Source organism: Eurytemora carolleeae, unplaced genomic scaffold, assembly GCF_000591075.1.
Source record: "Eurytemora carolleeae unplaced genomic scaffold, Eaff_2.0 scaffold806, whole genome shotgun sequence".
NCBI lineage: Eukaryota > Metazoa > Arthropoda > Copepoda > Calanoida > Temoridae > Eurytemora > Eurytemora carolleeae.
In genome coordinates, this window is record NW_019396801.1 from 41,464 (window position 1) to 67,156 (window position 25,693).

The 25,693-nt window shown below is 33.4% G+C and overlaps 1 protein-coding gene across 1 annotated transcript; it reads left to right on the top strand.

Moving 5' to 3' along the window:
* LOC111708813 (leucine-rich repeat extensin-like protein 5) lies at positions 1–25,693 on the top strand. The gene is made up of 11 exons (XM_023482308.1): positions 1–98; positions 199–548; positions 5,828–5,903; positions 6,213–6,338; positions 8,821–8,942; positions 9,085–9,371; positions 11,315–11,387; positions 22,662–23,427; positions 24,178–24,223; positions 25,165–25,300; positions 25,628–25,693. Exons 2-11 carry the CDS (start codon positions 309–311, stop codon positions 25,691–25,693), a joined length of 1,938 nt encoding a protein of 645 aa, XP_023338076.1. The 5' UTR covers positions 1–98; positions 199–308.

Consider the following 25,693-nt stretch of genomic DNA (forward strand, 5'->3'; position numbering starts at 1 on the left):
TTCTAAAAGTTTCGTTGTAGCAGTTGATGTAATGTAAGACTGTAAAGAATTATGTAGGGCTCTGGGCTCAACTCAATGGTGGAAACTGAAATGTTAAGGTAAGAACTCAAAATCTTTAAATGTGAAATTCATTAATACACAACATATTTGTACTAAAAAATATACCTAGATTAACTTTTTATACTTTTTTTCTTTCAGATGTGACCCTTCAGACTGATTCTGTTGCCGTTAGTGATTTTGTGTGAATATCTAGACAGTTAAATTTACTCCCACATGTGATTCTAGTAAAATTTGAAGTGAAGAACAAAATGCCGGTTATCAAACATGGATCATGTTCTCCGGAGCCCCATAGAGGTCACAAACGACCCCGTTCACAGCTTTCAAATGGTCCGGGGGGGCCTAGAACCTTGGTTCCCAGCCCCCCAGGTGGGGCTCAGGCTAGGCCAGGCCTGGGGGCGTGGCCAGGGATGGGCGGAGCAGGTCCTACGGTTAATATTCCAGATTCAAGATATAGTTATGGTTCCCCGCCTTCTAATTTATATACTCAGGTTACTAGATTTTTATTTTATTGTTTTGTTCACAATTTATGTTTTTTATAGAAATAACCGGTATATTCCTAGAGAACGATTTTTGGAGTCTTTCTCCAGGAAATTACCAACTGATCAAGTTTATCTTATTATGGTTAAGATGCAAAAAATTAACCAAGTCTTAAAAATGGATTTAATATTGTCAATTTATCAAATTACAGCTTTGATGGTAGAATTGTTACTAACCGATTTTTTTATTTTTAATTACATAACATGCGAATTACAATTATTAGCAAAAGTAAAAACCCCAAATTTGCATGAAATCCCACATTTTTTTACAATTAAAAGTAGTTTTGCATCTGCTTTTTCAGTTTTTGAAAGCATTGATAATATTTGTGTAAAACTGTCCAAAATGTAGACTCATGTAGAGAGAAATTTAACGGAACCATTTAAAGTCCAAATTCAAACCCGGGTATAGCGTTTCCCCCATCCCCTAAAATTCNCCCTCTTCATAACCAACCGCTCATGGGAGTGTGAGAAACCCTAGAAGCCCTTTTAGTATTTCCTGGGCTTTAGATGACCCTACATGTTATTAACTAATAACTGATCCTTTAGATATTAGTTATTTTTAAATGATTTATAAAGCTTAAAATTCCTTGAAAATTGGCATTTGAAATTACGAAAACAGAAGAGTTTCTCACTTCACGAACATTACCCATTATGGCTTCGTTATATTTTTTCTTGTTCATTTTTAATAATATTTGTTAAAAATAATTCAAATTTTTTATTTTATAATATTTTCTTAACATTTAGAGGTTATAAATTAACATCAATGTATTGTATATATAATTTCAAGAATCCATCATTAGACTTTTATAATATAAACAAGTCATTTTTAAATATGGAAGATAGACCAGGAAACCCCATATCTTTTGTTAAAAAATAATTTTACTGTAATTTTTTGAAAGCGTTAAAAACTCAACTGCTCTTGAGTCGGATTTATTTATATTTCTTCCACAAACTGCAAATGAATTATTTTGTAAATAATGATATGGGTTTCCATATTTCTTGTGAACATGCGATGTCTGTTTGGCTCTAGGTTCGTCAGTATCCTTATTTACTGCACTCTAGTTTGAACTTTATCAATGGTGCGTCCTTTTTTTGCAACAGATTTAACGTATATGTTACCAGCTTATGTGTGGGACATTACGAATATTTGACGTATATGTTACCAGCTTATATGTGGGACATTACGAATATTTGACGTATATGTTACCAGCTTATATGTGGGACATTACGAATATTTAACGTATATGTTACCAGCTTATATGTGGGACATTACGAATATTTAACGTATATATTACCAGCTTATATGTGGGACATTACGAATATTTGACGTATATGTTACCAGCTTATATGTGGGACATTACGAATATTTGACGTATATATTACCAGCTTATATATGGGACAGTACGAATTCCACATTTCTATTCTTCAAAATCCTTAATTTGTCAATATTCACGTTATGAAGTAAATTGTACGTTAGATAGGAATCTTTTATGTTTTTAATCATAACTCTCTTTATCAAAAAGGTAACGAGATGAAATAAACTATTTGGAATTTTTAATCCAGCCAAATAACTTTGGTTTTCTCACCCTGTCTGTCTATCTATCTATCAACTTTCTATGTAATTAACTATCAGAAAGATGAGCAAAGCTAACCCATGAGCGTAAATATAGTTTTGAAAAAAGTGAAACCGCAATTTTTTAACATATAAAAAATATTAATAAACATTTAAGTCCCGTACCTATCTTTCTGTATATAAATTCATCTATCCATCCATCTATCTGTGGATCTTTCTATCTAACTATCTATCTATCTTTCTATCTATCTATCTATCTATCTATCTATTGTCTGAAAAGAGTAAAGTGTAACGGGTGTTGAACCCAAGAAGATGTAGCTAGCTAGGCACAGCAACAACATTCATACATTTCAAATACAGCCATTACTTAACAATACTTCCTGCACATCGCGGGAACCAGAGGCGTGCACGGGGGGGGGGGGGGGGCTTAGCCCCCCCCCCCATCTTAAACATCTTTGATTTACACGGGGTTTTCAGGCCCCAACGGGTGCTGAGCCCCCCTGATAGAAAAAAATTAAGCCCGACTGATTACTGTGTACCCCCCGGCCCTGACGGGAACCCCACAACTTTGTTCGCACGAAAAAACGTACCTTAGGTGTACAACTCGATGGTTTTAACTTTATTCCTTCTAGAAACTGCAGTACACTTCGATAATTTATTAGTAACAGTACATTAGTATACCGTCACAATTTTATGTTTTCTCTTTTCTTGAAAAGAATTGGTTATTTTGTCGCTACATCATTCCAATTTATTGCAAAAAGCAAATAGATTATCAAGTACAATAGATGGCAACAGAGAAATGAACAAATTATATACAACGTCACAAGTGTCAAAAATAACAAGGAAAACGAGATTTTCTCACATTAGTTGACATTTTTTCCAAGATTAATAAAAAAGTGTAAAAACAGAGACTAAAGAACACATACAATTGCACTTATTTTACTGTAAGAAAAACAAAAATTATCACAATTATTGATAATTTTGTCGGACATAAAAACTGAATTGACACTTGTGACGACAGAATACAGCTGTACTGAGAGTGTACAAATTCTACGTTGCCATCTATTGTACTTAACAATCTATTTGGCAAAAAGAAGATTTGAGCTACCTAGAACTGGATCCTTATATTGCATATAAGTATTAAATACTTAGTTTTTACTATAGCTTGGGCACCCAGCTTTGCCTGAAAACTAAACTTCACTTTATAAATCAACCTACTCTACCTAAAATCTTTTAACCAAACTAAACACTCCGTAGTTGTGCAGTTTTTCCAATAAGATTTTTAAGGCAAATTGGTCATAGGGGTTCATGGGTTATGATCGGACTTAAAAACAGACAAACATAGTTTAATACTTTAATTTACATATATAAAGTAGTAGTCTCTGTTTTTCTGCTTGTCATAAACCCCTTAACAGATTTTTTTTTAACTTTGATTGGTGGACTTGGCAGACCAACGGAAAGGTTCAAAAGTTCTAAGTAGAGCGGGTTGACTTTAAAAGCAAAAATTTAGTTTCCAGGCAAAGTTGGGTTCCCGAGCTATAATAAATAGTCAATGGTGATGTGTGGATGGTGGGTGACACCCTCCCTCTTGAGATAATCTTGGTTACATGAAAACCAGTTTGTATTGTATCTTGTGTTCAGCCAACTGTATCTTTATACAATACAATATATATATTATATACAAGTAGATGGTTCAAGGCCTAACCAGCATACAGCACGAAAAGTACAAACAAGAAAATCAATGACTGCGCCCCCCCCCCTCTCCACGCCTCTGGGAAAAAATGAAGGCCCATCCTTAAACAAACACTGATATCACACTTCTTTGTTTGACATCGTGTTCAAAAAAATACCTTTTTTATAATAAGACTTTTTTTTACAAATTGGCTTTCTTGGCATGATTTTTATTTTTTTAATTTATCTACTTATAAATTTTCTTCGTATTTTTGGATAGTTAATTCTTTTTTTTTTGTTATCAACATGTCTGTTTGTCATAAATAAATGCGCATTATTTTGTAATCTTTATCAATTTGTTTCGTTAAACTATATAGATACCCCCCCCACACACACACACCTTGTCTCCGGGACTAAAAGAAGGCCCATTCTTAAAGGGACAGTAAAGGAAAAATGAAAGGGGGTATAGGATGAAACCTGAGAATCTCAGGCGCTGAACGATACATATAAGACATCTATCTAATGTTCCTGTCTCGAGAAATTGATATATAACTGTCAAAATTATACGAAAATTCATATATATATATATATACAATTCTATTTTTATTTATTTAAACAGATCATATTCAGCAAATATGCAACCAATCTAAAAACGATTATATCCCACTGGAGCCTGAGAATCACAGGTTTGCTCCTTTTATAATGTTTTAATTTTTATTTTGCATTTTTATTAGATAAAATTGATAATATTATTTCATTTAGTCCGTAAAGTCTGTATTATGTCACCAGAATTTCAGCCAATGGCAGTGCAGTGACCAGTATACTACACTGCCATTGGATCAAGTTCTGATGCCGTAATACGGACTTTACGGACTAAGTGTAAAAATATTATCAATTATATCTATTAAAAATGCAAAATAAAAATTAGAAAATTATAAAAGGAGCAAACCTTAGATTGTTAGGCTCCTGTGGGATATAATCGTTTTTAGATTTGTTGCGTATTTGCTGACTATGATCTGTTTAAACCTGTTGAAAAAAAATATTTATAAGATCATTATCTTTTCTGGAAACATTTTCTCTAAGCCTGGTATATTTGTAAATTTTCTAAAATGTTATGAATATTTATATATTATTATCCATCTGCCTGTCTGTCAAAATATATACAATATGCATATTTTCGGAAGCATGGGGGCGTACCCAAGGAGGCAGGGTGGGTGGGAAGGCGACACCCCCTTCCCCCTTTCTAATAAAAATCATGATGGATTGCGACCCCGCGGACTTGAAAAAAATGGCTTACAAAACAAAAGCGAAAATATGTTTATAGAATAAGTTTTTTTTTTAAGAATTCTATATTTCTGTATATTATGTCTGTTTCTTAATCGTTTGTGCGACGTTATACTATTTCACGTTCATAATTCTATGCAAGGGTCCTCCTTAAATATTTTACCCCCCTCCCTTCTCAAAGCTTAGCCTAACCTCAGTTTTAATAAAGATTTCAGGGTGCTATATATATTTTTTAAACACTGAAAAACTACCATGGCATAAAACCTGTATGATTTTAGGATAGGAAATGTTTTTTTGCTCGAACATAATATTATGATAACTACAATCGGATCAATTTCATTATCTAACCAATGCCCCCTTCTCCCCTCCCGCAGTGTTTTAAACTGAAAATGATATAGCGACAGTTGAAGTTAATATTTATAAGATTCAGATCCTTATTTTTAAGTTTATAGAAGGTATTTACAGAAAAGGCTATTTATATCAATATATTTAAATTGTTGAATATTTGGGACGAACGCTGAATTTATTAATATTTCGAAACCTCCTTTTTATTTTTATTTGACACTTATGTTTCAAGCAATTTTTTACATTTTTAAGTAATATATCTAAAAAAACTTTCTTTTATTTTTCATATTTGCACCAAAAAAATGTATTTTTAGTTTGTTTTACTTGTATATAGAAATGACTAACTTAATATTTGTAGGGCTGTTCTCCCCCTGGTTTAGTTCTTAGCTTGAGTCCTGGGCTCGGTAGTATCTCAGACGGTGTCCCTTCTCCAGGTACCTTTCATAAATTGTTAAACCCCCCTCACAGACAATTTATAAATAAATTCCACTGCACTTAGACAAAATTGTTCAATTTTTACTAAGGAAAACTTTTACAGATTATTGGGTAAATATTTAAAAAATTATTTCAATTTTTTAAAATTCAGTGATGGTGATGGACCAAACCTCTGTAGAGTAAAAAAGTAGATGTTAGTTCCACATTTATTGAAAATATATTTCGGTCTGGGTTGACCCTCGTCATTTCTAACGATATAATAACCATCAAAACTTTTTTACTCTTTAATTCATGCTTGTTTTGATCAGGATATTACCGACCTGCTTCACGAACCTCCCCGATATTTCGACCTGCCTCCCGAACCTCTCCTCCTGCCAGAGCAGGTCCATCACCCTGCAACGACCTTCTCATGGCAATGACAAATTCCCAAGGAGGTAAACACTAATTGGTTTCGGATTCTTTTCAGTTTTTTGAAATAATGGACAAACCTATATTTAGTGAAGGGTCTCTTTCAGAATCATTTTGGTATGATGGCATTAAGTCAAAACTTCCGTGTTTAGAATCTTATGCAGACCTGCGGATTAATTTGATTCCTCTTCGATATGATATCCCGTGGTGGTCATATCCTGCAGGAAAAACTTTAATTGAGAGCTTAAATTCAAAAGTGTCCACATTGGATATCAAGATCAAGCATTCAATATTAACAATATCTGCACAATAGTTTCAATCTCAGACTACTATGACCTGCAAAATGCAAATTTTAAAATAATCTGCTTATTTTTAAATTTAAAAATCTACCAATTTGAACAGATAAATTTCCGAATTTAACGATAATCATCCGATTTAAGGATTGTAAGAATTCTGCTGTTAGTTCAGAATTCCATTTTCATTCCTCATTTTTTAATTCACGGTTGAAAAAATCACAATTAAAGCACGATTTGTTAGAAAATCTAAATTCTCTAAAAATTCAATATTTTGAAAGAAAAAACTTTTTACGTCACTAGGAATATTTCAATGTAGGTTTTCATGAATCTTGTTTAACATTATCTTCATCGGTTATTAAAATGTAGTCCAAAACTTAAATTGTCGAGCTGTCTTTATTCAAATATTTTCTAAATAATTAACTCAAATCAACCAGAGAACCTTTGTTAAACCTCGTCCAGGAAATGTCCGTATTTGTAAAGAAGAAAGTTGAAATTGATTTTCTAAATCTAATTTTATGTTAAAGTAATGAACCCTTTGCAGAGATGAACTCTTCATATTCAACTTTAATAGAATCTACAAATCTCAATTCTCGAGTTTAAATTTGAAATATACTGAAGAATTATTTTTGATGAAAATGAAAGAATTAACATACATTTTTGATACTTTTTGCCCAAATATTTATTAACTTTTAATTTATTTAATTATTTATTTTCCCCAATTCTGCGAATTAAACCCTAAAAAAATTGTTGCACAACTTCTGGGAAAGAATGGGTTTCAAGGGGGGATGACGTTAAAGATTTTTCGAGAAAAAATACACCCTTGGTAGTACATTTTTCGCCCAAAAAGTCTCAAGATGGATTTTCTAAGTAAGTTACTAATCAAAACATATTACTGAAATTTTCTCAAAATTGTCAAATTATATTCCAGACTTAAGCACATTAATTCTAAGCACAGCAATATTTTTTGTTTAACACGAACAAATAATTTACAAAATGTTGCCATGTAGATAGGATAGGGGTTCAATGATTTTGTCGCAATTTTCATTTAACTAATTTTTGTTTTATTGGTCATTCAAGTTCCAGCAAATAAGGAAGAAATGGACAAAACTTTAATATATAATGAGATCTTTTGTCATATAATATCTTGCCCTAGTTTTTTTTGTAATCTTTTATGTGTGTCAATATTTGGTGAGAAAGTGATATATTGAATAAATTTTGTTTTTAAAGGGACTAAGCGTAGTTTCAAGTGATCCTTCATACTAAGGTGAATGTCTGTTTCACAACGGTGCTCTTGAAACCTTGACCGGACCAACGACATGGAAAAGATTCTAATTACTTCCTTTATTTTTTCTTGAAAAAGATTTGCGCAAGTCACTTTTGTAGAGAATGTAGAGGAACCACAGTGTAAAATATTCTATTTTCAAAATTAAAAACATTGATATCTAATTTGTTCTGATCAGACAAGACTTTTAATGGAACCGTTGTTAAGATGGCCATTGCCATCTTAGCACTGGCCATTGCCATCCTAGCACTGGCCATTGCCATCCTAGCACTGAAGGTTCACTTAAAATTAAGCTCAAGTCCCTTTACCATTACTAGATTAAACGGGCAGTTGNAGATTTAAGAAGGACAAATTATTGTGGGGGGGGATGTATAGGATGCATGCATAAGGGGATGGACGTGGAGGGAGAGGATGTGTAAGATGGAAAAAGGAATGTAAAAAATCTAGCCAGTCTCTCCTGATAACCTTTAAGTACACAAAGCGTAAAACTAACACTACTCTCTTCCTGTCCGCAATAAGACAAGGTTTACATCGAACTGACATTTATTTATGAAGATAATCTTACTGCTCAGACCGGCGTAGCGGTCATCGCATTCAAATACTAAAATATGTTTACAAGGTTAAGGTTTATTAAGATAGATACTTAATTTTATTACAGGGAGGTTTTTATGGAAGGGGATCATCTTGGACAAAGAGGATGCATTTAATGTATGTGATGTACAAGGGGAGAAAGGTTTTGTCTAAGAAAGTAAAAAGGTTTAAGGGTTGGGGTTGATTATTCCTACAATTATTTTAGATCATTCTATTCATCTTTTTATCAATTATTTAAAAATTCATTATTACGGCCAATATCATGAAAATGAGAATTTTCATATCTGTCAGTTTGTGGTATATATATATTTATATATATTGATATATGTATATATTTAGATTTGTCCCAGCTCGGTGTGGATCTATTTTCTCCCATCCTGCGCAATTCTGACACAGAATCCATCAAATCTGATTCTGATGCTCCTCCGAGTAAACGGAGACGACTTTCGGTTAGCTCACAGGTACAGATTTTTTATTCAAAAGATAAAATTAAATATTAAGATGCTTATAAGGGAATTTTAAATATCAAAATTTTGTTATGAATTAATAAGTAAAAAGGCGAGATTTTGCAGAAATTTTCTTACATATTTGCGCATATTTTAGGAAGTTCTTGAGCATCTTGTTAACCGTGCCTCACCTGCTCTTCCCTCTCCTAGATCCCTCAACCCTTCATCCCTCACTCGACCTCCACCCTCCCTCACCCGACAACCTCCATCCCTTGCCCGTCCTCCGCCCTCGGGACCGTTCACGCGCCGACAGAGAAATTTGAGCCAAAGGTGGGGCGCGCAGTTGGGTCGAGAACAACAGTGGTGGAGCGCGCCTCAGCATAGAGAACAGCAGAGATGGGAGCGCGGAGAGAGGGAAAAAGGTCGAGGATTCAACGGAAGGAGGTATTTTTTCACATTTTGTCATCTATATATTAAAGTGTAATCTCTGTTTGTCTGTTTGTTTGTCCGATCATTACTCAGGATTCCCTCGACCAATTTGCCTCACATTTTGATTGGATAACTTCAGGAGAGCCACGGAAATGTTTTTAGCTTGGTTTCTAAATTGATTCTAAGTTGAGTGGATCGTTTTTCATAACGAAAATTTAGTTTCGGCCGTTGAAAATTTATTAAATAAAGGCGGGTGTATCTATAAGACCACCCAGGGCAACGCTGGGTTCCCAAGCTAGTTGAGAACAAACAATTGGAAAACTTATCGAGAGGTATTGACAGCGCGCCTGCCATAATGTCCCAATATTCTTTATACCGTAGAAATAAATTTCTGCTGCCAAATTACCTATAAATCAACATACAACATGCAAACCTGTGCTAAGTGTCCATAGCGTAACAGCTGGCTACTAGCGCGCCGTTCAGAATGCTCCATTATTTAATTTGACATCGGAAATGAATTTCTCGTGCCAAATAAGCTTTAAATTGACATACAACTCGAAAAATATGTAGTTAGATGACCCAAAACATAATAGCTGGCTACTTGCGCGCCGATCAAAGTGATCGAACTACATTTTTAACCGAATTAATAGAATCCCCTTGCCTAATTACCTAATAATCGACATACGACATTTAAAATTTGTGGCAAGATGACCCATAATGTAACTTCTGGCTACAAGTGCGCCGATCAGAACGCTCCAATGTCTGTTTTGACCATAGAAATGAATTCCTCGTCCCAATTTACCTGTAGTTTGATGCATCACATGCTACTTTTGTTTTGAATAATGCCCAAATTGATAAGGTTAAGAATCTCAAATGTTTTCTGAAATGCACGCGCGCGGGGATTTGAGGTTTTTTTCGCAAAACTGTTCTGGGATTACTTGTTTTTTTTATAAAAATGAATTTTCAAGTTACAAATCATAATTTTGAGTTTACGTGCAAAAAAATCAGCGTTCTACGACAATTCTAAGCTATGTTTGAACATTTTAAATTTTCCGGAAAGTAATACGTTTTGTGCCCCCCTCCCCCCTTTTTTGATATTTTCAAAAACTACGAATATTTTCAGTTTTTTGGGGGGGAGGGGTCGATTTATTTATAGTTTTTGGGAGATTACCAATTATCGATTGATTGATTGATTTAAGCTTTGGAAAAATATTTCATTGGATTGTTGTTAACGTTTGATATCCACAAATTTCTCTTACCTTTGCAACATTTCTACGGGCTTCTTTAACTTTTTTATATCTGAGCTTTTCTTTTTAACAAGATAATTTTTCTTCCCATTTTCATTGTAAATATAAAGGATTGTAAAAGATAAATGATTACGCTCTAAACCAGTCCTCATATTCTCACATTCATTTTCTTTTTATAGTACGTACTCTTGTACTTTACTCTTGTACGTACTCTTGTATTTGTACTTTCATTTATTCATGAACTGTACTTATCCTTACTATTGCACTTGTACTTTTCCTGACTTTTGTAATTGTACTTTTATTTTCTTTTGTACTTTCACCATTACTTTTTTACTATCTTTCATTTATATACCCGAAAACAAATGTTTGCTCAAATTTCTGTTTACCTTGATAGTTTAAGAAAACAAAAATATCTGGCAGCATTTTTTAACTTCTACAATCCATAAGAATTTCTACGGGTCATGCGAGCCGCTACAAAAAATTTGGACTCGACTGGTTCAGCAGTTTTTTCGTTTATTGTATACAAACAGATTCACAGACTGTGAACATTAGGTTGAGAATTTCAGATATTATTTTAAACAATCAGTAATTGTTGTTTATTTTTGTTGTTGTTATAATTGCAATTGTTGTTGTTGCTGTCTTTTCTTATTATTTTTGTTATTGTTTACTTAATATTTTAGTTATATTATTTTTAATTACTTTTTAATTCAGTCCACCCGTGGCTCCCAGGAAAACCCCGCCTTTGACGAGGAACTTGAGGTTTCGTGAAAGACGACAAGACGAGGTAGGGACCAGATAGGGGAAGTTGGGACATGGGCCGGGGAACTAGGGGCCGGGTTGAAGAAATATAAACCAGATGTGGGAAATAATTGTTACCCTCTAAACTTAGCTCTCGGTGCGTACTGCCGTGAATTGCTATACACTGACCGAAGAAATAGTGGGGTTTAGCAGAGAGTGATCAGATAGTGAAAATAGGAATCAGATAGTGGAAATAGAAATCATATAGTGGAAATAGGAATCATATAGTGGAAATAGGAATCAGATAGTGGAAATAGGAATCAGATAGTGGAAATAGAAATCAGATAGTGAAAATATAAATCAGATAGTGGAAATAGGAATCAGATAGTGGAAATAGGAATCAGATAGCGGAAATAGGAATCAGATAGTGGAAATAGGAATCAGATAGCGGAAATAGGAACCAGATAGTGGAAATAGGAGTCAGATAGTGAAAATAGGGAACAGATAGTGAAAAAAGGGACCAGATATGAAAATTTGGACCAGATAGGGTAAATTAGGACCAGACGGCCAAATTGGGAACAGATAGGGTAAATTGGGACCAAATAGGTTAAATTGGGACCAAATATGGTAAATAGAGACCAGATTGGGGAAAAGGTACCAGATCGAGGTGGATCATGAAGTGGAAATGGTAACTGGGCTAGATAGGGTCGGGTCGGGGAACTCGTTACATGTACTAAAAGAGTTGAAGAGGTTGTAAAAAGGTTAGAACCGATGAGTAAACGACTAGAAATTGGACTTCTTGAATAAATGAGGTAGTTGGTTGGTGGAACTATGTTCAAATACTTATTCTTTACACCACAATATCAACCTGAACCAGAAGTTGATCCAGTCGTACCTAAATAAATCATTTCTCACTAATCAGAAACCATAATATTGGGAAAAGCAATTAAAGAGATTAAAATATTGAGATTTGAGAATTACGGTATAATTTTTTTTATAAAAGAAAACACATATAAAGTTCTTGAACACATTAACACTTCACCCCCCTCCCCTTCACCCTCAATTATAAGGGTTGTAAAAATTCGGCTTTTGACATATAAAACTCTAGTTCAACAATTAAACGCTATAATATAATATTTGTTCAATCTATTTATGATTCATGTGTATTGTTATCCTACAAAACACCGTTATTTCTACTGTTAACATATTATTAACTTAAACAGAATATTTATAGAAAATTGAGTTTGCTTAAAGCCGGGTTTACGTAATGTTTTTTGATAGTTTACGAAAATAAAGAAAATGAACTTATTTCATCGTTCCTTTTAGTAATTTTTTTTCTCTTAATAAAGAACTGTTTAGGACATGAAGACTTTTTATTTTCCATTTTCAACTGGAATGAAATATTGTGGTTGGTATTTTAAATAAAAAAATAATCATTAAGTTTTGTCTGTCTCTTAGTACTGTATAGAATTATGCCAGATTCTAAGATAAACACCAACTATTGATTATCAAGTTTATATTGGGTTGTATTAGTTGTTCGTGCGGGTACCCGTTTATACTTTACCAGGGGTGTAGAGTTAGTTACCCCCCCCCCCTCTCTCTAAAATATGTATTGTGTATTTGGTTGGTTGATCAAATGTTTATTTTTATAATTTATGAAAATCAAGTTAATATACAACCCTGCACTAATGCTGGTATTCTTATCCTCATCCTACCCTCATATGTGTAGTACTAACATATGATGTATAATGTTTTTGTATATATTATACATACATATTTTGCGATATCGTTATATTACAGAGGCGGCTTATGTGGGGGAAAGAGGGGACCTCCCCTCCCCTAAAGAATTACGGGGACTTCCCCCTCCCCTATAAAATTGTGGGGACCTCCCCCCCTCCCCTGGAAAAATTAGGAGCGAAAGAAGGGAGAGCAGGCACCTTCTAGCCCTAAATCTGGATTTTTAAGAAAAGATTCAAAAGAAAGTTTGTATACTATTTCACTCTAAATAAATTAATATTTTTATAAAAAATCTAAATTTTGCTAATACATTTGCCACGTTACACCCCCCCCCCCCCTTCCCTCCGGCTGCTCAAGGTTTTGACATGAAAATGACCAAATTCCATGTAAAAATTCCGGGGGTGGGTGATAAAAAAATTCGCCGCGCAAGATTTCAATTATTTCCCCCCCCCCCTGGAAAATATCATAAGCTGTCCCCGTTTTATTATCACATTTTCAAAAAATATTGTACAATATATCCGAAGCATTACTTTTCCAGTATGCACTTTAAGAATTAAACTCATATCCAGTAATTTGTCCATAAGTTTAGCAGGGGCAACATTCTTTGTATGAACATTGGAAAAAAAGGATAATAGAGAAAAATTATTTGAAGGCATTTATATGTTTGTCTGAAAGAAATAGGTTTTATGAAGATATTTTAATTGAAAAAAATATACATTTACCTAATGAATAAGGAAAGAGAAACGAAAGCAATTTTGTAAGTAAAAGATACGAGAATTAACGAAGAATTTAAAAGTTAGGAAATTTTGTAAACGAATAGAAGACTTAAGTACCACTGCATACAATATACAATATACTTTCGATATACACCTTCTAGTTTTTTGGATTTTGAGTTTGCAGGTTGTATGTAAGTGTGTGTGGGGGTTGGGTAGACAGGTGTTCTTATAAGCCCTATACTTAACCCCCACCCCTTCCCTCTTAGCCAGCTGTAGTGTATAGTCCCCTTTGACCTGGGATATGTAGTGGCAAACACCCCCCCCCTCCCCCCACCCTATATCTTATGTTACTAGATTACATATACATTATATCTAGGCCACTTGCGTTTGTTTTGTAGTTTACTTTATAGGGGGAGTAATATTGTAGAGTATAGGCTTGGTTACATAACAAAGGATCTGGGGGGGTGGGGGGAGGCTTCCCACGGTTTTTCAGATGCCCTTCTATACTGGCTGATTCAGAACCAATGGATTCTAGAAAAAAGGTTTAAAAAAATATCCAAGAAAGAGTGGATCAAGCAAGAAATCAAAAGTGTCTACATTGGATATTAGGATTAAGCAGTCGGGATTAATGGTATCCCATTCATAAGTTCCCAGCTCTGGAAAGATATAACTGTAGTCTAATAGATCTTCAATAGAAGAACCATAAAAATGTAGCCTAGAAAAATATATTTAAGTCCAGAAAAGTATAAATGTAGTCTAATCGAGCTTCAATTGAACAATTCAAATGTAGTCTAATAGTGCTTTAATAGAACCATACAGATTTAGTCTGAAAAAGTATAAATGTAGTCTAAAAGAGCTTTAATAGAACCATACAGATTTAGTCTGAAAAAGTATAAATGTAGTCTAAAAGAGCTTTAATAGAACCATACAGATTTAGTCTGAAAAAGTATAAATGTAGTCTAATAGAGCTTCAATATAACCATACAGATTTAGTCTATGAAAGTATAAATGTAGTCTAATAGAGCTTTAATATAACCATACAGATTTAGTCTAGAAAAGTATAAATGTAGTCTAATAGAGCTTTAATATAACCATACAGATTTAGTCTAGAAAAGTATAAATGTAGTCTAATAGAGCTTCAATATAACCATACAGATTTAGTCTCGAAATGTATAAATGTAGTCTAATAGAGCTTTACCCATAAAAATGTAGTCTAGAAAATAGAAAATAGAACAAACCATACACATGTAGTCTAGAAAAGTAAAGGTGACTTGAAAGATAGAACTGTAGGCTAATAGAGCTTTAAGTGAACCATACAGATGCAGTCTAGAAAGGTAGAACTGTATTTTAATAGAACTATACAAATGTAGTCTAGAAAGGTAGAACTGTATTTTAATAGAACTATACAAATGTAGTCTAAAAAGGTAGAACTGTATTTTAATATAACTATACAAATGTAGTCTAGAAAGGTTGAACTGTATTTTAATAGAACTACGCAAATATAGTCTAGAAAGGTTGAACTGAAAGGAATTGAGTTTTTGCCACAGACTCAAAAGAGTTCTAATCCCTATATCTTTGCAATCTAATGGCGTAAACTATTAATATTTTAAACTTAGATTCTTTGATACAACAGAATTCATAGTTTGAAATATCTAAGGTCTACTAAATTGGGTTGTAAAGATATAGGAATTAAAAATTAAAATTTGTTGCAAAGACTCAATTCCATTCTAGAAACCTTAAAAATAAATATTCGCGAGCTTTTCTTCATTCGGTACAAACACGGATATTCCATTTTATGTTAAATACTTCTAGAGAAATTTTAGTAGATATCTTTATAATTCCCCGGCATACTTCTATATTCCCCCTCATCATTTAAAATCCCCCTGTATACCCCCCTCCCTGCACCCTTATTTTGAACTTAATCCCCCTCCCCTGCACTGCAGCTATTTTACTTTGTTTCTTCAGCACTGCCTATTTTAACTCTACTAACTTTATATTCACTAATTATTGACAAAAAAATGTAGATTTTTGTCAAGGGACATTAGTCCCATTGCTAACACTGAGTGTTAGCAATGAGCACAAATTGAAAGACTGTTTAAGATCCCAGCCCATATCGAGAGTAAAAGTCAATAATTAAAACTATAACCAAAATTTTACAAAACCAGGAAAAAAATTCCCAATTTAAAACTTTTTTCTGGAATCAAAATTATAAAAGAAGTCTTTTTATATTAAATCCCTTGACCGTTTTCAAGATAATGTCAGGTTCTCCATATCCTGAATTTGAAACATTGTTGCAAAACCCACTTTCCCGTTTTTGAGTATAATCCGCAATTCAGAACAAAACTCATTTTCATAACTTACAAAATAAATCACTGAAAGTAAAAATTATCTTATGAAGACTAAATGCTAAATTATTTCTAAAATCTTTATTTGTTAAATAAGAGAAAATAAAGTTTAATTAATTTCCCGAATTCTTAATAAACAATTTCCCGGATTTCTAGTTAAATCTATTCTAAAAGAACAAAATAATATTAAAATGTTGATTTCTCGATGCTATAATGATTTTAAATTATAAAAGAACAGAATTCTTTTGTTTTCTATTGTGTTTATATTCTACCTGAGCTGAAAACTTTAGAATGGTGGATATCGGGATTAAGGCTTAATCCAATCTTTTTCTTAATTCCGAGATTAAATATTGCTTGTTCTCCTCTCATTTTTAATCTCCAGAATAATTATCCGATCAGGATTAAGGATATCCCATTCTAAAGTTTTCAGCTCTGATCATAACATCTTGTTTTGTTACGTAAGTGCTTAAATACATGAAAATTGACATTGATGTGAATTCGAGTAATAGTCTCAAACGCGACATGAGCTGAAATGCGGTAATTGTTTCAAAATAGGGATATGTTTGAAAATGAAAACTAATTCTCATAGCTTTTTATTAGTTTAAAATTGACATTTCCTGTTTCAATAATTAGTTATAGACATCTATATATAGATTTGGCTTGTCTGTCTGTCTGTCTGTTTGTCTGTTTGTTTGTTTGTTTGTATCCAATAAACGTCAAAACGGCTGAACCGATCGGGCCCAAATTTTTTGTGGGACATCTAGGGATCCTAGGGAAGGTTTATGAATGATTGAAATTTTAAAAATTTGTGTTTAAGAGGTTTTTAATTTTGTAAAAAAAAATTTAAATTTTTGAAAATCCGCGAATTTTTTTTAAAAAATCCGCAAAACTTTTTTCATCTTTGTTTTGAAATGTTAACAATTCGAACATGTTCCTAATTTAAATAGAAGATGTGCGCGAAGCGCCCTAAAAGGCTAGTTTTTAATAAATTTATGATGTATGTTCAACTCCGCTTGGATTTAAAGATATGTACGTCTGAAAAAGATAACTTTGCAGATTTGGTCCATTTCTAACACCCTGCAGTGAGAAATGGACCAAGTGTAAATTTTGGAACTATCTTCCCCTGTATTTAAAGTTTCGAGTCGTGCAAATTTTTGTTACTCATGGATGTTTTATTGTAGATTTTAGTGGGGTTTTGTTTTCGTATTTTTTTTATTTTAAACTACAAATTTAAGAGTAGTACGTTCTACAGTCTTGAATGGAAAGAAAGATAGAATTCAGAAGAACTTTTAATTTTTCATGCTTCTCTTATCCATGCATGAATGTTTTATCCCACTTTTTATTATTCTTTGTTTCGTATTCTTTCTTTGTTTTCAATCTTTTGATGATTGAAAACTATGTTTGATCTTATCTAGGAGATTTTCTCAATTTAGATTAAACATTTTAAAGAATTCGGTAGATCCGGATCTAGACATTGCTACCCGGATCCGGATCTAGACATTGCTACCCGGATCCTGATCTAGACATTGCTACCCGGATCCAGACATTGCTGCCCGGATCCTGATCTAGACATTGCTACCCGGATCCTGATCTAGACATTGCTACCCGGATCCGGATCTAGACATTGCTACCCGGATCCTGATCTAGACATTGCTACCCGGATCCTGATCTAGACATTGCTACCCGGATCCTGATCCTTCCATTAACCCAGTATCATAAGGATCCGATCTATTGGATTTAGAAGTTGGTATACATGAATTGAGATGGGTGTAATAATATTGGATCGTGCATAGCTTTTAAAAGGGATTTACAGAAAAATTTTGAACATTGTATGAGGTCAATATTGAATGGAGTTGGCAACAAAAATATTAATGGAATGCATCGGTGAATCTGAGATATACATGAATGGAGTTGGAACAATAATAGTAATGGAATGCATCGGTGAATTTGAGATATACATGAATGGAAATGGAACAATAATATTAATGGAATGTATTGATGAATCTGAGATATACATGAATAGAGTTCGAATAATAATAATAATGGAATGCATCGGTGAATCTGGGATATGCATGAATGGAGTTGGAATAATAATATTAATGGAATGTATAACTTTGACAGTTTACCACTTGATCCCACCATACTCGTAACTTACTTGAATAATTATTGAAAATTAAAAATTAAAGTGACTGTAGACGTTAATTCAAGAAACTCTTTATTCCTTAAAAAAAACATGTCCGATTTACAGCACCCTCGGAACCTTTATCCAATCTAGATTGTCGAAGATACCGTTGTATTTCTGTTTTAATTTTTAAATCATTTTAATTCCCTTCCTTCCGTAAGAACTGCAATTGAAAATAATCGATTTTCAGCAAGGTAAACACGGATAACTCCATCTTTTGTTCTCCAAAAGTGCTGTTGGGAAGCGGATCTACTATTCTTTAATACTATTAACGTTGGGAACCGGATCTACTATTCTTTAATACTATTAACGTTGGGAACCGGATCTACTATTCTTTAATACTATTAACGTTGGGAACCGGATCTACTATTCTTTAATTGTATTAACGTTGGGAACCGAATCTACTATTCTTTAATTGTATTAACGTTGGGAACCGAATCTACTATTCTTTAATTGTATTAACGTTGGGAACCGAATCTACTATTCTTTAATTGTATTAACGTTGGGAACCGGATCTACTATTCTTTAATTGTATCAACGTTGGGAACCGGATCTACTATTCTTTAATTGTATCAACGTTGGGAACCGGATCTACTATTCTTTAATTGTATCAACGTTGGGAACCGGATCTACTATTCTTTAATTGTATCAACGTCGACAGATTCTTTATTATTTTTCAAGTTTAATTTCAGCAAAAAATTAAAATGAAATTTGGAATAGTTTATATTTGTATTTGAAATATTTAAGAGATATTTATGATTTAACACTGACTAATTGTTTAACAATGCTACTCTTTTTTACTTAGACATAGATAGACATTGACAGACAAAGATAGACATTGACAGACATTGACAGACATAGATAGACATAGATAGACATAGATAAACATAGATAGACATAGAGAAAGATGATAGATAGATAGATAGATAGATAGATAGATAGATAGATAGATAGATAGATAGATAGATAGATAGATAGATAGATAGATAGATAGATAGATAGATAGATAGATAGATAGATAGATAGAAAGCTGTGTTAGAGTCAATACTCCCCCTCAGGTGATAGTTGGATATATTTCCCGATAGATGCCTCCACCAGTCATTATTCCTGGGGGGAGGTGGCAACATTGACATCTAAAAATTATTTAATAATTCTTACTTTCTTCTAAAATATTCGATCATTATGATTTTCAAGTATTTTAAGTTGAAGAATATGTAATTTTTTACAAAATTGAAGTATTATTAAAGTTGCAACATTCCACCGGAGCCGGAGTCCGCCGTTCAGAGGCTGCTCACACACCTCTCTCCTCACTCTTAGTCAGTCTTACACACACACACAGCCAACCGACATACAGAAAAAACTCACATAAACACATACAATGCGTAGTTGATAAAAATTGTGAATTTGTTAATCCCAATGCTGCTGTGCGTGAATTATCCAGTAAGTAAATTGTGACATAAAAATGTTTTTGTGAACACGAATGTTAAGTTCTTCTCCTGTGCAAGTATAATCAATCAATCCTTTTGTAATATTATTATACTTTTATCATTCATGCATTATACCGATATTCTGCACACACATTCTCACAGCTTTTATATATTTTATTATTATATTTTTCAACGCTACGGCTAGAATTCAAGTTAGAAGATTTAATAAAAACCAGATGTGATTTTTGAAGAAGAAGAAACATGCATTTTTTCTGAGGGGGGGTCCTGGGTATCTTAAATGTGTTTTTTTCAACAACATATAGCCTTTTTTATAGGTTTTAATTTCAAACCCAATATGATGATGTGTTCCTTTGTTTTTATATCCTGGCTCAAAATACCATTCTTACAATTAGTTTTTTAACCTTGAGAAACCTTGAGAAAGGCAGACACAAGTAGATTTTTTATTTTTGCAATAGCTTGGCTTTTCACACTTTTCTAGATCTTTACATCAATTATTATAAAATTTATTTATTAAATAGATTTTTTATCACAGTCCATTCCAAACCCTTACAAGTGCAATGTGCATTTTCGACAAAACCTTTTTGTTTAACAAGGATTGCTTTTTTACTTTTTTTAGAAGTATTATGGTGATAGCTTTAATAGTGGTAGGGCGAAAAATTGAGGGTGCTAACTCCCCCCCCCCTTCATTGCCTTTTTAGGGTTAAAACATAAATTCCGATATTTAATGAGTCCACAGTGTGGCTTAAATATTAGTAATCACGGCTCTACAGTGAATACTGTTGGATCAATATACCATCTTCGCCTAACTATTTCACACTAGGTGTATCGGTATATATATTTGTAATCTTTGTTTGTTTGTCCGATCAAAACTCAGGAACCCCTGGCCCGATTTGCTCCAAATTTTAATTGGGGACCTCGGGAGAACCACTGAAATGTTCTTAGTTTGGTTTTGAGATTCTACGTTGAGTGGGTCGACTTTTATAGCTAAAAGTTAGTTTCTCGGTAAAAATCGTGAAGTGCGAGTAAAAGGCGGGAGTAACTATGAGTACCCTGAGCAACGCTGGGTTCCCAAGCTAATATACTAAAAATATTTTATGTTAAACATTGATAATTAAGCACTGATTTCTGGTCTCTGCATTGCTTTTGTTTTTAATACTAATTTTTGTATATATTGATTCAAATAATAAAAACAAATAAAAATTCTCACGGCCAACGCCGGGCCCTTCAGCTTGCAGTCCATATGAAAAGGAGTCGTTGATCACAGTATATATTATTTTAGACAATTTTTGTTATTAAATTCTTGACTTTTTTTAAGTTGGCTGTATTTGCAAAAATATATAACCCTGCATTGTAAATTGCTATTTTATTATGAACTCTTTGGTTTGAGTAGGATTGCGTATTCAGTACAGTTAGGTTTTATTTGCGTCATTTATCAACATTTTCCCCCAGAATAAATTCTATATGTTTACAACACACAGTTACATATTCAGTTACACTCCCTAATTTGAAAACTATATATTTATAAATACGTTTTTTTAAACCAATAAAATGTTTAACCAATCTACGGGTAATAAGCAATTAAGCTAAAAATTGGTATCATGAAGAAGAAAAATCTCGTTCTTTTCATACCTTAAGTCCCTGGAAGCAATGACACTCTTTTGGGAAGTGATTTATTTACAAAATAAAATCTTACTTTTAACAAAGATTCAAATTTTTTCCACAAAAGCTTCCTCAATGATTTTCCTTAAAAGTAAAGAACGATTTAAAAATATTCAAGTATTTTCCTGTGAAATTTACATGAAATGAATATTTTGATAGTTGTTACGAAAAGAGTTTTATACCCTTTTGGTTTGTTTTTCAGTTTCTCGGGTTAAGAGAGTTTTAGTGCATATAGAGTTCTAGAGAGTACGTTGAGAGTTTTGAATCAAGTTGAGAGTTTAGAATCAAGTTTATGAAAAGTTTAATTCTGAAACCTCTCTCAGCATCTTTCCACTTGATAATTTCCTTCTTTTCTATTTTATTTCTCTTTTCTTAATCTTACTTTTTCTTAATCATATCTTCTCTTTTCTTAATCATATTTTCTCTTTCCTTAATCACATTTTCTCTTCCCTTAATCATATTTTCTCTTTCCTTAATCATATCTTCTCTTTTCTTACTCTTTTCTTCTGTTTTCAAAATCATTACTTTCTCATTTCTCAATTAAATTTTCTATTTACTCTGTACTACATTCTCTTTTCTCAATCCTACATTTTCTTTTCTCAATCCTTCATTTTCTTTTCTCAATCCTACATTTTCTTTTCTCAATCCTACATTTTCTTTTCTCAATCCTACATTCTCTTTTCTCAATCCTACATTTTCTTTTCTCAATCCTACATTTTCTTTTCTCAATCCTACATTTTCTTTTCTCAATCCTACATTCTCTTTTCTCCTTAGTACATTTTCTTTTCTCAATGCTACATTGTTTTTTCTCAATCCTTCATTCTCTTTTCTCCTTAGTACATTCCCCTTTCTCAATCCTATATTCTATTTTCTCAATCCTTCATTCTCTTTTCTCCGTAGTACATTCCCTTTTCTCAATCCTATATTCTATTTTCTCAATCCTACATTCTCTTTTCTCCGTAGTACATTCCCTTTTCTCAATCCTATATTCTATTTTCTCAATCCTACATTCTCTTTTCTCCATAGTACACTCTCTTTTCCTACATTGTTTTTTCTCAATCCTATTTTCTTATTTTTCGATCCTAGATTCTCAATATTTTTTATATCTCACTTTCTCAATCCATTTTCTCCTTTCTCATTCTTTCTTCTGTGTTGTTTCACATTTTTCTCAATCTTTCAGTATATGTAGTGTTTAATAAATATTGAAATAATCCTAATATTTCTTATTTGTAGGTTCCATATCAGTTCCCTTTGGGGCTTCCTCCTGGTGCAGTTCCTCCCCAGTTCCTTGTTGGTTCAGCTCCACCCCCTGCCACACCCACCCACACACCTCAACAGTGCCATCAGTTCCAACCCATCCTACAGGGGCAGAACAGGGCGGGTCAACCTATCTTTCTATCCCGGCCTAACCTTCCCCCAACATGCTGTGTTGTCACCTCATCAGTCCAACCAACCTTCTTCAGTTCCAGTATTTCAGCTCATAACACCCCTGGACCCCCATCCTCATTCCAGCTCCCAACCCATCCCTCACCTCAAACCATTCTTCAGTTCGGACACCCTCCTCCCAACCCTTCCCAGCATTCACTTCATAGAACTGTTTCTCAACCTAGACCTGGAGATCTGAGCTTCCATGATACACATCCTCGTCTCGTTCCTCCTCCTCTTCTACCTCCTCCTGCTTACCTCCCTCAGCACCACCACCACCATCATCATCAACATCATCAACATCAGCAGCAACAGCATCAATCCTTCCCTGTTCAAGCTCCTCCCCAACCTCCCCATATTCACCAACTACAGCAGCATGATTCAAGGCATCTTCACCAGTTTCATCCCGCCCAGGCACGCCCCCGTCAACAACCTCCCACTCCTCCCCGGGGTGTCAGGGGGGTCAACATCAGACGATGGAGAGGAGGCGGGGCTCAAGGAGGGCTGGTTGGACATCCTCTCACCCCTATACACCTGGCGTCTAATCCGGGACTCGGGCAAACATATCCTCCAGGTAAACTATGCGCAACTTGTAGAGGGGGGGGTAATTCTTAAATGGACTGTCGACATGATTTTAAGTGCATCTATTTAAAGAGCTGCTTGCCCGTTTACAATGATACATTTTTCATGTTTATTTAAGCACCAATGAGGAAGATGTTCTTTACAAACCGGAAAAATCTTTCTTTATTCTGTAGCATAAATCCGCAAGTCTCTTATAGAGGAACCACAATTTGAAATTAGCTGTGTTAAAATAGAAAAATAGGGATAATTTTTTCGTTTTGGGGCGGGTAAAGGTTTTTGTTTGTAAATCAATCATGACTTACTATTAATGTTGGGCTCTTGCCCGTGTAGTGTTAGTTATTATAAAAGTTATGTTGAAATCCTTGTCAAAAAATATTAATGTAAGATCATCATTGTTCTTTGATTTTTGGTCTATGGTTTAACAGGTTGTTTTTTAATTTAGAGTGATTCGACTATTTTTTTTTACCAATTAGAGAATTGATGGGAATTTTGTTTAAAAATTTGTATTCTTAAATTTGTGAGGTGTTAGAATTTATAAGGTATTTATTTATATTTGAAAAGTTTTACTCTGACATAACAGTACACAAGAAAATCACGTTCAAAATTAGTTATTTTTATCATGAAAAGATCTTAAAAATATTTTAAGACTAATGAAACTTAGAAGCAAATAAGAAGATATTTTTTATTATGTTACTAAAAATGAAGAAAAACTAGATTACTAGAAAATGTGTTGTATATCTAGGTTTCCTACTCCAGTACCTAGAATCTACTGTTAACGCTGTATCTAGGTTTCCTACTCCAGTATCTAGAATCTACTGTTAACCCTGTATATATCTAGGTTTCCTACTCCAGTATCTAGGATCTACTGTTAACCCTGTAGTTTATACTGTATAAATCTAGGTTTCCTACTCCAGTATCTAGAATCTACTGTTCCTGTATATATCTAGGTTTCCTACTCCAGTATCTAGGATCTACTGTTAACCCTGTATATATCTAAACCTAGAAAAAATTACAATATCTTCTACATGATTGATCAGATTGTGGTTTCAAGAGTACTTCTGTGAATCGGGCATTGTCATCGTTGCAAAATAAAGGGTCCCTTAAAACTACGTTTTGTAGTCCCTTTAAGCCTGAGCTGTCCCTTTACATGACTAGTTTTCTTCCGTTGTATGCTCAACGTTAATAATTTGAATATCTAGTCTTGTAATCCTCATTAGTATTTCATTTTATTCCATGGAGGCACGTTTTTTAGTAAAGAAATGGAGTCTTTGTCACAAACAAACCCTATGTCGTCGACCTTAAATATTTCAAACTTTGAAATGTGTTAGATCAAATAATACCCAGCATAAAAAATAAATCTGAAAAATATACAAAATACACGTAAACATATTTTATTCCATTCTAAAATGGTATCTAAATATGCAGGAATTTAATATGTTATCGCGTCGTCATCGTTATTTTGATATTCAAATATCCAGTACTTTAATATATTATTCCGTCGTCATCCTATTGTTTATATCCAGATTCAGAGCTTAGATACTGTTTTCCGTTTTCTTTTTTATATTTATATAATTTAAGTTGACTCATTTTTTACTTCAAATATTTACCATACGTATTTTTTCTCTTTAGTATAATTTATTTTACTCAACAATGAAATGATATTTTAATGTATTTATTTCTGTTCTGTAACGGATTTCATTTTTTTTATTGCACGATTATTATTGTTCAGATATTCGAGTGAGGGGTCTGACACAGAACAAACTGTATGCGTGGTTTGTATGTGTGACTTCGAGTGCCGACAGATGGTTCGAGTTCTGCCCTGTGCTCACGAGTTTCATTCGAAATGTGTCGATAAATGGTTAAAGGTTCGTTTAATATATTTTCATCAAAAAATTAATTTGAATAATATTATTCTTGTATTTTTAAGAAAATGTTTTTAAATTTAACTTTTATTCTGAGTCTGGGACTTCTTAATGGAAGGAAAGAGTTAAACGCATTTTTTCCCTAGAGAGTTTAACCATAGAGTTTAACCGGATCTTTCATTGTTTGAAGCTCTTATGTTTTAACCAAGTGATAAATTTCATTGTTTGAAGCTCTTATATTTTAACCAAGTGATAAATTTCATTGGCTACAATCATACCCAAAATACCTGATCAATTATTTTTGAGGATTTATAAATTATTTTATTTCAGTCGAACCGAACCTGCCCCATCTGCCGGGGGGATGCCGCAAACTATTTCCAACAAATCACCGATTGA